A 13,071-nucleotide genomic window follows, 5' to 3' on the forward strand; every position below is an offset into this window, starting at 1 on the left:
GATTTATTTGCATAATTCCTACTTAGATCATCTGTATGCTTTTTTTTTTTCGGAATAGTTCAACATCTATGAATTCTTATGTGTCTAAATTTCCGGTTTCTTGTTTCTGCTGACTTCCACTCATAGGGGTGGTGTTCTAGTGTATTTTTAATGTTCATATATTTAATGTTCATTTAATGTGATTATATTTCTTGATAGTTCAGTGTGTCTAAGGAAACTTTCCTTCAGAGTGTGCTTGTTTATATTTCTGCCAATAGCCAAGTAACACTTCAGATTTATGATCATTCAGATTCACTATCTTTCAAGGGCTTTGGCTTAGAGCAAGTCACTGCTGAAGTTTCATGTCTGGCGTGCCCCAGCAATGCACTATAGCAACTGGCCTCTGAAAGGCCTCCTGGCTGTCTGAAAATGGAGGCAAACTCCCTGTCTCCCCACTCTGCCTCCTTCCTTTCCAGTAACTCCAAATCCCAGGTGCTTTCCCCCCATTTCCTCGCTCCAGTGCCCCAACCAGTCAGACACAGCTTCTACGCTTTGTTACCAGCAAGTCCTATTAGATTGTGAAGTAGTAACAGCTGGGTTTTGTGGAGCATGAAGAAGACATCCTAGAGTATCTTCTCATTCCCAATACAGAAGTAGATGCTCAAACAATGATTTTCAACAGAAAGTATATATCAAATCTGCAGAGTCACATTCACCAGCTCTACGAGCTTGGGCAAGAAGCTTGTTTCCAGAAGCCTAAATTTCGTCATTGGCAAAGGCGGGGTACACGTGTCATCTGACAAGTGTTTTGGGGCAGGTCAAACAACCTGTTACAGTACCTAGATTTTAAAAATCAAGCTATTAACAAACCATTAAGCTTCTCTCTCCTCCCAGTACTTATCTAGCAACACTCACACTACAGGTTCGAGGATAGTGTCCTACTTCCTGAAAGCTTTCTGTTTGCTCCAGAACTATTTAAAACCCCCTTTTCTGAGATTTTATAGCACCTGTAGTCTATGTGCTCTTGTATTGCCATGTAATCTTTTCCTATGTTTATACCTTTTTATCTCCAAATGATTGAAAACTCTTTAATGGTGGATCTGAGTCCCACCTTACCTGCTCACATTCTCCATAGTTCCCATCACAGTGCTAGGATGGGGAGTGGGCAGCACCTCACGCAGAGCCCAGCACTGAGTGAGGGGCCCTTGTGCTGGGCAAGTGTCCGAACCACTGATGCTCAGTATTCTTTTTCATAGAGCAGAGACACATTTTGTCTTAACATAGAAGCATTTTAAAAAGAGAATGAAATAAAGGATATGAAGAACTGGTAAATACTTTATGAAGAAAGGTAAGCTATGAGGGTACTTTCCTTCAAGATTATTGCTACGATAATAACTACCACTTATGTTAATGACCAGGCAACAGTTTTATACATACTATACTAAATTGTCCAAACAAATCTAGGTAATAAAATAATAGAGTTGAGATAATTGTGCAGGTAAGGAAACTGAGGCTGGTGTTAACTAACTCATTCAACATTGTATACTTAAAAAGTGTACTTGAATCAAGGGTTATTTGACTCCAAAATGGAAAGAGGAAAAGGAAATAATCGTATATTCGATGAGTGTTCTCTCTAAGATGTGTTCATTAGATCTATTCTAGAATGTCTTTATCTAAGAATAGACAGAAGAATGATACATTAAAAAATTGGGTCTCTTAGAGAGCTGTCAACGACATAGGTAGAGTTTGCACCTAGGGAACCTTCTGCCTCTATGTCACATCTATTCTTATATCCACAGTATTATCATCATCACAAATCTCAATTGTCACTAGGAAATCAAATTCCAGAACTCTGACACAGGCATGACCTAAATTTTCAAGTCATTACTTTTCATTTAAAACACTAGTTATCATTTAGTCCATCATTCATTTATTTTATGATTATTAACTCAATCCAAATTATATTATGAATCCATCTCTATCCAGACAAAGTGGAGAATAATTATAATTTTAGCCATGATAAGAGCTTCATCCTCTTTTTGGAGTCTTACCGTATTTATAAAGTGCTAGACTGGTCTCCAGAAACATGAGAAAAAAACATCCTATCTTTTCCATTCAAACATAATTGCTGACATTTTTATTTTTAAAGTGAGCAATGGAATCATAAAGAGTAGCTTTCTACTGGGATTACAGAAAACTGAGAATCAAGTCTGAGTTTGGGAATCTTGCAATCCTGATGTTTACAGTTTTGTTTCGTAGTAGTATGACATGGTCATTGATTGTGTTCAGGACACCACCTTAGGGTGGTGTCACAGAGTGGTGTGCGTCATGACCAGCTGTCTGGGAAACCCTAACACCTCCGCCTCTTTTTCCAGTCCATAAGAAGAAAACTGTTATTATGAGGAAAATATTCTCTGCATTTCCACAATGACATTTCTATTCTTTTTGTGCTTGGTCTTTCTGTTTCTCCAGATCCCGGTGTCTTTCTGGACATTTTCTTTTGTTTCTTTTTCTTTTTTTATTAAATTTATTGGGGTGACAATTGTTAGTAAAATTACATAGATTTCAGGTGTACAATTCTGTATTACATCATCTATAAATCCCATTGTGTGTTCATCACCCAGAGTCAGTTCTCCTTCCATCACCATATATTTGATCCCTCTTACCTTCATTTCCCACCCCCCACCCCCACCCCCCTTACCCTCTGGTAACCACTAAACTATCATCTGTGTCTATGAGTTTCTGTTTCTCTTTTGTTTGTCTTGTTCTTTTGTTGTTTTTGGTTTATATACCACATATCAGTGAAATCACATGGTTCTCTGCTTTTTCTGTCTGACTTATTTCACTCAGCATTGCACTCTCAAGATCCATCCATGTTGTCACAAATGTTCCTATATCATCTTTTCTTACTGCCGAATAGTATTCTATTGTGTATATATACCACAACTTCTTTATCCATTTATCTATCGAAGGACATTTTGGTTGTTTCCATGTCTTGGCCACCGTAAACAAAGCTGCAAAGAACATTGGAGCACACGTGTCTTTATCTATAAATGTTTTCAGATTTTTTGGGTAGATACCCAGGAGAGGGATCGCTGGGTCATATGGCAATTCTATTTGTAATTTTTTGAGGAACCTCCACACTGCCTTCCATAGCGGCTGCACCAGTCTGCATTCCCAACAACAGTGTATGAGGGTTCCTTTTTCTCCACAACCTCTCCAACACTTGTTACTATTTGTCTTCTTGATGAAAGCCATTTCTAATTTCTGCGTTGCCATAATCATTCCCTATGGCAACAGGACACACAGACTGCTACAAGCTTGGTTGGGGAAATAAGAAGGGAAAGTAAAAATTACTTTAAGAAAACCATAGATTAAAATGTACAAAATTTTATACAACACATTGCAAAGACAGAGGGTCCTATTCCGAAGAAAATAAATACAATGCTTTGCCTAGAACACAGAAGACAAGTAAGTGGCCTGCAGGTCAAAGGTTAACCACAGGTAGGCTTTCTTTAATCTGTACAGTTTTTTAAAACAATAGTAAACCAGTAGAAACAAAATGTTTTAAACAAGAGCTATAGTACATACAAATGTAAGGCAGAGTAAACTGGATCTTCATTTCCTTGGGCAGAATCATTTGGGTCTGAGGAATCCTGGAGCCCTTCAGAGAAAACTAGCCTCACTAGATGGGCAAGCACATCTACATTCCTACCTGACTCACTCCAGTGGTACACTCATGGTTGAACTGTGGCAATCGGCCCAGATTCTAAGTATATATCAAAGTATGCCACCATACTGCACCAACACTGCACACCAAGGCGAGTGTGAGGAGCCATGGCTGGTAAGTCTTTTGTACTCTGAGAGGTTGTGTGGAAGAAATCATTTGGGAAAGCGCTGCCTTCCTAATTAAACTTGGTGAAGGTTTATGTAAGCAATGTTGAGGTAGAGGAGGAATGGGAGGACAGGAAGGAGCTCAGCCAGTACATCACAGCATTTTTTTAACAAAAGGTAAAGGCCAGAGACAATCTGGGACTCTGTTGGTATCCTGCTAGTATTTTGCTAGCCTTATCTGAATCTATGAATCACCTGAGGATGATAATGGGCACAGGTAGGATATTAGCAGCTGTTCTCAAAGGAAATAGCCTGTCAAACCTCTTCAGCGTTTAAGAAATTGGAGTGTGGCAGAGCAGAATGACCTCTGCTTTTCAGGAGGTTAACAGAAAAATCATGAAATCAAGTCTCCCAGGTCACTCAGTGATCACATGTGGGTGATGCTGGAATCAGAAAGAATTATATGGAGTAGATGCCTCAAGATTCAAAGGCATTAGGTCCTTCCTCAAGACTACTCAACCCCATGGAGAGAAAAGTTTGGTTGAGAAAGATTAAAATGATTGCTTCCTTGTTAGTGAATTGAGAGGAACATTGGGCTGTGTTCATTACTTAAGGAATATTTGTGCTTCTAATAGAAGAAACCCTGATTCAGAAGAGGAGGCTGTTCATCCATTCAGTGGGCGAGGGTACAATAAATGGCTTGCTGGATGACCTATTAGAGGACAGAGTTATTAACCAGGAGGAGATGAGCAAAGTGAGAGATGAAAATGACACAGTCATGGATAAGGCTCGAGTCTTGATTGACCTTGTTATTGGGAAAGGATGCCACGCCTGTGAGAAATTTATTCAGCATCTCTGTGTAGAAGACCCTGAACTTGCTCATAAATTGAGGCTAAGGTAAGGTCCAATAATTCACCCTAAAATTCAAGTAGTCCCTGTGTTGAACCCAGTACCTATTATCTTCATTTGTCTTGTCATTTTACAATAAGCTTTCTATCATCTCAGCCTCACACCTCATTCCTATATGTGTGACCCGAGTGCATGTTCTCTTGTATCTATGGCTGTGTCTTTTCTCTGTTCCTTCTGCTAATTATAGCTCATCTCAATCTTGTGTAGGTAGTAGTTCATTTGTTGTAGTTCATTCAAAGGGTCTAGATATTTTTATCCTGACTCCTTTGATGCAATGAACAATGTCATTCCTCCTAGAGCCCTAGGAACCCTTGTATTTTTGAAAAAGAAGACTTAAGCTCTATCTCTACCTACAAGCCAGCTGTTACCTTATCTTTCTATGAGTGTATACTTCAGAATATGTAGCAATGGTGGAACTGTAAGAGAGCACACTGAGTATAAAATTAAATGTGCACAAAATAATTTCATCAAATTACACAAGGATTTAGTATTCTAGTCAACTCCTTTGTGTCTTGTTTGTTAGAATGAAATACTAGGTTCAACTTGCATCAAAGAGAAAATATTACACGAGGTCATACAAAGCAGGAGGTAGCCATATTGATAGCTGCTAGCTATATGATTTAGTAATAATTTTTTTTCTAGTTAAGCTAGCTAAAGTGGTTTCTGTTGTCTACAAATGAACCATAACAAAAACACTCACAATGCATTATGGGGTATATTCTGCAAGTTCTCTGACACCATAAGAGCCAGTTTGGAATTTTATCATTTTCTTCATTCACAATTAATTTCATGAGTAGAGAGGCAGAAAGGAATCTCTTTTCATCACCTTATTCATGACCTGAATTAGACTGGCGTGGTGATCTTTGACAAATAGGTCTCTGCACTCTTTTTTCTCATCTTTGAAATGGGAACAGTAATGCATGTCTCATAGGGTTGGTGTAAGGCATTGACTTTCTTTGTGTTTGTCATGCTTAATAAAGGGTGAGTTTGTATATTTCAAAACTCTGATATTCTGACATGATTCAGAAAATTTCTCTTTAAATATTGTCTTTTCTCAATGTTTCTATTATGTCCATCTGACATGAGAAATGCTGAATTTTGGCCCCTGTGGCCTATACCCCTTTGTCTCACAGTTGTGAATATGTAATGTTACATGGTTAAAACAAGTCCGGGCAGATGTAATAAATATTACTGCCCAATTGACCATAATATAGGGAGATCATCTGAGTGGACTCAATGTAATCACATGAGTCCTTAAAAGCAGAGAAACCTCTCTAGTTGAAAGCATAAGGGATGCAGCAGAAGGGAGAAGTCACAGGATTCCAGGAGATTTGGACATACTCTTGATGGTTTTAGATACAGGACCACATGTGAGAAAAAGAGACCACCTCGCAGAACTAAGAGCAGCTCCCAGCTGACGGACGGGAAAGAAACATAACCTCAGTCCTACAACCACAAGGAACTGGATTCAACCAACAACCTGAAAAAACTTGGAAGTATTTTCCACATCCTCCAGTAAGGAGCACAGCACTGCTGAGATCTTGGTTTTAGTCCAGTAAGACCTGTGTCAGAATGCTACTGTATACAACCGGGAGATAATAAATTTGTGTTGTATTAAGACACTAAGTTTGTGGTAATTTGTTATGTCAGCAGTAGAAAACTAATATTGCTGATATCTTAGACTTTCTTATTCTTATCCACTTATCTCTTAACTCTCTCTGATATTTTCCATTTCCTCACCTCTCTTTGCTACACTCTGGAGAGATTATCATATTTATCTTTCAACACACAATTTCTCTCATCAACTACGTATTTAACCTGTTCTTTGAGGTTGTTTATTTATTTTTTTATTTCAATAATTGTAGTTAATATTTGCAGAAATTTCATTTTAAAAACATGTCTTTTCAAAAGTGATTGCTTCATCATATTTATGCATCTCTCTCTTCATGGATTTATTTGCACAATTCCTACTTAGATCATCTGTATTCTTTTTTTTTTTTCGGAATAGTTCAACATCTATGAATTCTTATGTGTCTAAATTTCCGGTTTCTTGTTTCTGCTGACTTCCACTCATAGGGGTGGTGTTCTAGTGTATTTTTAATGTTCATATATTTAATGTTCATTTAATGTGATTATATTTCTTGATAGTTCAGTGTGTCTAAGGAAACTTTCCTTCAGAGTGTGCTTGTTTATATTTCTGCCAATAGCCAAGTAACACTTCAGATTTATGATCATTCAGATTCACTATCTTTCAAGGGCTTTGGCTTAGAGCAAGTCACTGCTGAAGTTTCATGTCTGGCGTGCCCCAGCAATGCACTATAGCAACTGGCCTCTGAAAGGCCTCCTGGCTGTCTGACAATGGAGGCAAACTCCCTGTCTCCCCACTCTGCCTCCTTCCTTTCCAGTAACTCCAAATCCCAGGTGCTTTCCCCCCATTTCCTCGCTCCAGTGCCCCAACCAGTCAGACAGAGCTTCTACGCTTTGTTACCAGCAAGTCCTATTAGATTGTGAAGTAGTAACAGCTGGGTTTTGTGGAGCATGAAGAAGACGTCCTAGAGTATCTTCTCATTCCCAATACAGAAGTAGATGCTCAAACAATGATTTTCAACAGAAAGTATATATCAAATCTGCAGAGTCACATTCACCAGCTCTACGAGCTTGGGCAAGAAGCTTGTTTCCAGAAGCCTAAATTTCGTCATTGGCAAAGGCGGGATACACGTGTCATCTGACAAGTGTTTTGGGGCAGGTCAAACAACCTGTTACAGTACCTAGATTTTAAAAATCAAGCTATTAACAAACCATTAAGCTTCTCTCTCCTCCCAGTACTTATCTAGCAACACTCACACTACAGGTTCGAGGATAGTGTCCTACTTCCTGAAAGCTTTCTGTTTGCTCCAGAACTATTTAAAACCCCCTTTTCTGAGATTTTATAGCACCTGTAGTCTATGTGCTCTTGTATTGCCATGTAATCTTTTCCTATGTTTATACCTTTTTATCTCCAAATGATTGAAAACTCTTTAATGGTGGATCTGAGTCCCACCTTACCTGCTCACATTCTCCATAGTTCCCATCACAGTGCTAGGATGGGGAGTGGGCAGCACCTCACAGAGCCCAGCACTGAGTGAGGGGCCCTTGTGCTGGGCAAGTGTCCGAACCACTGATGCTCAGTATTCTTTTTCATAGAGCAGAGACACATTTTGTCTTAACATAGAAGCATTTTAAAAAGAGAATGAAATAAAGGATATGAAGAACTGGTAAATACTTTATGAAGAAAGGTAAGCTATGAGGGTACTTTCCTTCAAGATTATTGCTACGATAATAACTACCACTTATGTTAATGACCAGGCAACAGTTTTATACATACTATACTAAATTGTCCAAACAAATCTAGGTAATAAAATAATAGAGTTGAGATAATTGTGCAGGTAAGGAAACTGAGGCTGGTGTTAACTAACTCATTCAACATTGTATACTTAAAAAGTGTACTTGAATCAAGGGTTATTTGACTCCAAAATGGAAAGAGGAAAAGGGAAATAATCGTATATTCGATGAGTGTTCTCTCTAAGATGTGTTCATTAGATCTATTCTAGAATGTCTTTATCTAAGAATAGACAGAAGAATGATACATTAAAAAATTGGGTCTCTTAGAGAGCTGTCAACGACATAGGTAGAGTTTGCACCTAGGGAACCTTCTGCCTCTATGTCACATCTATTCTTATATCCACAGTATTATCATCATCACAAATCTCAATTGTCACTAGGAAATCAAATTCCAGAACTCTGACACAGGCATGACCTAAATTTTCAAGTCATTACTTTTCATTTAAAACACTAGTTATCATTTAGTCCATCATTCATTTATTTTATGATTATTAACTCAATCCAAATTATATTATGAATCCATCTCTATCCAGACAAAGTGGAGAATAATTATAATTTTAGCCATGATAAGAGCTTCATCCTCTTTTTGGAGTCTTACCGTATTTATAAAGTGCTAGACTGGTCTCCAGAAACATGAGAAAAAAACATCCTATCTTTTCCATTCAAACATAATTGCTGACATTTTTATTTTTAAAGTGAGCAATGGAATCATAAAGAGTAGCTTTCTACTGGGATTACAGAAAACTGAGAATCAAGTCTGAGTTTGGGAATCTTGCAATCCTGGTGTTTACAGTTTTGTTTCGTAGTAGTATGACATGGTCATTGATTGTGTTCAGGACACCACCTTAGGGTGGTGTCACAGAGTGGTGTGCGTCATGACCAGCTGTCTGGGAAACCCTAACACCTCTGCCTCTTTTTCCAGTCCATAAGAAGAAAACTGTTATTATGAGGAAAATATTCTCTGCATTTCCACAATGACATTTCTATTCTTTTTGTGCTTGGTCTTTCTGTTTCTCCAGATCCCGGTGTCTTTCTGGACATTTTCTTTTGTTTTTTTTCTTTTTTTATTAAATTTATTGGGGTGACAATTGTTAGTAAAATTACATAGATTTCAGGTGTACAATTCTGTATTACATCATCTATAAATCCCCTTGTGTGTTCATCACCCAGAGTCAGTTCTCCTTCCATCACCATATATTTGATCCCCCTACCTTCATCTCCCACCCCCCACCCCCCACCCCCCTTACCCTCTGGCAACCACTAAACTATCATCTGTGTCTATGAGTTTCTGTTTCTCTTTTGTTTGTCTTGTTCTTTTGTTGTTTTTGGTTTATATACCACATATCAGTGAAATCACATGGTTCTCTGCTTTTTCTGTCTGACTTATTTCATCAGCATTGCACTCTCAAGATCCATCCATGTTGTCACAAATGTTCCTATATCATCTTTTCTTACTGCCGAATAGTATTCTATTGTGTATATATACCACAACTTCTTTATCCATTCATCTATCGAAGGACATTTTGGTTGTTTCCATGTCTTGGCCACCGTAAACAAAACTGCAAAGAACATTGGAGCACACGTGTCTTTATCTATAAATGTTTTCAGATTTTTTGGGTAGATACCCAGGAGAGTGATTGCTGGGTCATATGGCAATTCTATTTGTAATTTTTTCAGCAACCTCCACACTGCCTTCCATAACGGCTGCACCAGTTTGCATTCCCACCAACAGTGTATGAGGGTTCCTTTTTATCCACAGCCTCTCCAACACTTGTTACTATTTGTCTTCTTGATGAAAGCCATTTCTAATTTCTGCGTTGCCATAATCATTCCCTATGGCTACAGGACACACAGACTGCTACAAGCTTGGTTGGGGAAATAAGAAGGGAAAGTAAAAATTACTTTAAGAAAACCATAGATTAAAATGTACAAAATTTTATACAACACATTGCAAAGACAGAGGGTCCTATTCCGAAGAAAATAAATACAATGCTTTGCCTAGAACACAGAAGACAAGTATGTGGCCTGCAGGTCAAAGTTTTACCACAGGTAGGCTTTCTTTAATCTGTACAGTTTTTTAAAACAATAGTAAACCAGTAGAAACAAAATGTTTTAAACAAGAGCTATAGTACATACAAATGTAAGGCAGAGTAAACTGGATCTTCATTTCCTTGGGCAGAATCATTTGGGTCTGAGGAGCCCTGGAGCCCTTCAGAGAAGACTAGCCTCACTAGATGGGCAAGCGCATCTACATTCCTACCTGACTCACTCCAGTGGTACACTCATGGTTGAACTGTGGCAATTGGCCCAGATTCTAAGTATGTATCAAAGTAGCCAAAGAAGTAAGCCATTAGTGAAAAATGTGGTTCCTTACATCTTCTGAGAATTTTTTTTAGTTGCTGAAACATTTGTTAATATTAAGGACTCATATCTGCATTTTGTGTCTAGACTTTACTCCAGTTTTCAACAATATGCTGATGAACTAGTGAATTTCTCCTTACAGCCTTCTCTGGACCCTCAATCTATAAATCAATGCCCCCAAAGTTTTTTGTCCCTTCTCCTTGCATTGTTACTCTTTACACAAAGTATTTTGTATATATTTAATGCATATTTATGCCTCTCTAATTATAATTTAATTCTATTAGGGTAGGGATTTTTGTCTGTTTTGGTCATTACTATATCCACAGCATATATAACAATGTCTGGTACATAGAATTGGTCCTTAGTAAGTATTAATGTTACATAATTATGTTGAATTAATTGTTGGGATGAATAGGGTTTGTTACATGGACACACACACAGATTTTTAATTGCATGTATTTAAATCTGTATGTGCTGTCTCTTTTCTTTTATAGCCTCACTTCTCACTCCCCAAGGAATAGAGAAGTATATATCTTATGGGCACAATTCAGTGACCTGAACACATCTTATAGAGTGACAATAATAAAAAATGTATTAGGAAATAATAATTATAAACAACATAGGTAGGTATAATTATTATTTCTCAATATCTGCAAATGCCTGAATAAATAGACAGGGTCACCTTACTTGCCGTTTCAACTGCACACCAAGGCGAGTGTGAGGAGCCATGGCTGGTAAGTCTTTTGTACTCTGAGAGGTTGTGTGGAAGAAATCATTTGGGAAAGTGCTGCCTTCCTAATTAAACTTGGTGAAGGTTTATGTAAGCAATGTTGAGGTAGAGGAGGAATGGGAGGACAGGAAGGAGCTCAGCCAGTACATCACAGCATTTTTTTAACAAAAGGTAAAGGCCAGAGACAATCTGGGACTCTGTTGGTATCCTGCTAGTATTTTGCTAGCCTTATCTGAATCTATGAATCACCTGAGGATGATAATGGGCACAGGTAGGATATTAGCAGCTGTTCTCAAAGGAAATAGCCTGTCAAACCTCTTCAGCGTTTAAGAAATTGGAGTGTGGCAGAGCAGAATGACCTCTGCTTTTCAGGAGGTTAACAGAAAAATCATGAAATCAAGTCTCCCAGGTCACTCAGTGATCACATGTGGGTGATGCTGGAATCAGAAAGAATTATATGGAGTAGATGCCTCAAGATTCAAAGGCATTAGGTCCTTCCTCAAGACTACTCAACCCCATGGAGAGAAAAGTTTGGTTGAGAAAGATTAAAATGATTGCTTCCTTGTTAGTGAATTGAGAGGAACATTGGGCTGTGTTCATTACTTAAGGAATATTTGTGCTTCTAATAGAAGAAACCCTGATTCAGAAGAGGAGGCTGTTCATCCATTCAGTGGGCGAGGGTACAATAAATGGCTTGCTGGATGACCTATTAGAGGACAGAGTTATTAACCAGGAGGAGATGAGCAAAGTGAGAGATGAAAATGACACAATCATGGATAAGGCTCGAGTCTTGATTGACCTTGTTATTGGGAAAGGATGCCACGCCTGTGAGAAATTTATTCAGCATCTCTGTGTAGAAGACCCTGAACTTGCTCATAAATTGAGGCTAAGGTAAGGTCCAATAATTCACCCTAAAATTCAAGTAGTCCCTGTGTGTTGAGCCCAGTACCTATTATCTTCATTTGTCTTGTCATTTTACAATCAGCTTTCTATCATCTCAGCCTCACACCTCATTCCTATATGTGTGACCCGAGTGCATGTTCTCTTGTATCTATGGCTGTGTCTTTTCTTTGTTCCTTCTGCTAAGTATAGCTCATCTCAATCCTGTGTAGGTAGTAGTTCATTTGTTGTAGTTCATTCAAAGAGTCTAGATATCTTCATCCTGACTCCTTTGATGCAATGGACAATGTCACTCCTCCTAGATCCCTAGGAACCCTTGTATTTTTGAAAAAGAAGACTTAAGCTCTATCTCTACCTACAAGCCAGCTGTTACCTTATCTTTCTATGAGTGTACACTTCAGAATATTTAGCAATGGTGGAACTGTAAGAGAGTGCACTGAGTATAAAATTAAATGTGCATGAAATAATTATATTTCATCAAATTTCACATGGATTCAGCTTTGTAGTCAACTCCTTTGTTTCTTATTTTGTGTAACAATGTTCACTTGCATGTGCCAGTCCACAGACGGTCCTCTGAGTGCTACCATCTCCACCATCAGTCCCCCTAAGAACACAGTTGCAGGTTCTAGTATCTGAGCAGGTCCATTCTTATAACCCTTTGCTCCCTCTACAGTGTGAAGATGGGATCTCAGAAGGACAACCGGTGCTAAAATACTTGCACTTCCCAAAGCTACTTCAGAAAGACAAGATGTTAGTTATTGTGGGAGAAAAAAAATCTGCTGCTCTTGAAGCTGATTAATGTCTCCAGTGGTCATCTATTTTTTTTTAATTAATGTTTATTGGGGTGACAATTGTTAGTAAAGTAACATAGATTTCAGGTGTTCAATTCTGTAATATATCATTTATAGATATCACATTGTGTGTTCACCACCGAGTCAGTTCTCCTTTCATCACCATATACTTGATCCCTTTAGTGG

At 38.3% G+C, this 13,071-nt stretch overlaps 2 protein-coding genes across 2 annotated transcripts; both read left to right on the forward strand.

Annotated features, from left to right (window-relative positions):
• The first annotated feature begins 3,816 nt into the window (after window positions 1–3,816).
• On the forward strand, window positions 3,817–6,428 carry LOC109438840 (caspase recruitment domain-containing protein 18). Its single transcript, XM_074337069.1, has 3 exons — window positions 3,817–3,823; window positions 4,428–4,710; window positions 6,079–6,428. Exons 1-3 carry the CDS (start codon window positions 3,817–3,819, stop codon window positions 6,158–6,160), a joined length of 372 nt encoding a protein of 123 aa, XP_074193170.1. The 3' UTR covers window positions 6,161–6,428.
• Window positions 6,429–11,191: 4,763 nt separating this feature from the next.
• LOC141572332 (caspase recruitment domain-containing protein 18-like) lies at window positions 11,192–12,103 on the forward strand. Its single transcript, XM_074337070.1, has 2 exons — window positions 11,192–11,198; window positions 11,803–12,103. The coding sequence occupies exons 1-2, from the start codon at window positions 11,192–11,194 to the stop codon at window positions 12,087–12,089; spliced, it is 294 nt and encodes a 97-aa protein (XP_074193171.1). The 3' UTR covers window positions 12,090–12,103.
• Window positions 12,104–13,071: the final 968 nt, after the last annotated feature.

Source organism: Rhinolophus sinicus, linkage group LG06, assembly GCF_036562045.2.
Source record: "Rhinolophus sinicus isolate RSC01 linkage group LG06, ASM3656204v1, whole genome shotgun sequence".
In the NCBI taxonomy this organism is placed as follows: Eukaryota; Metazoa; Chordata; class Mammalia; order Chiroptera; family Rhinolophidae; genus Rhinolophus; species Rhinolophus sinicus.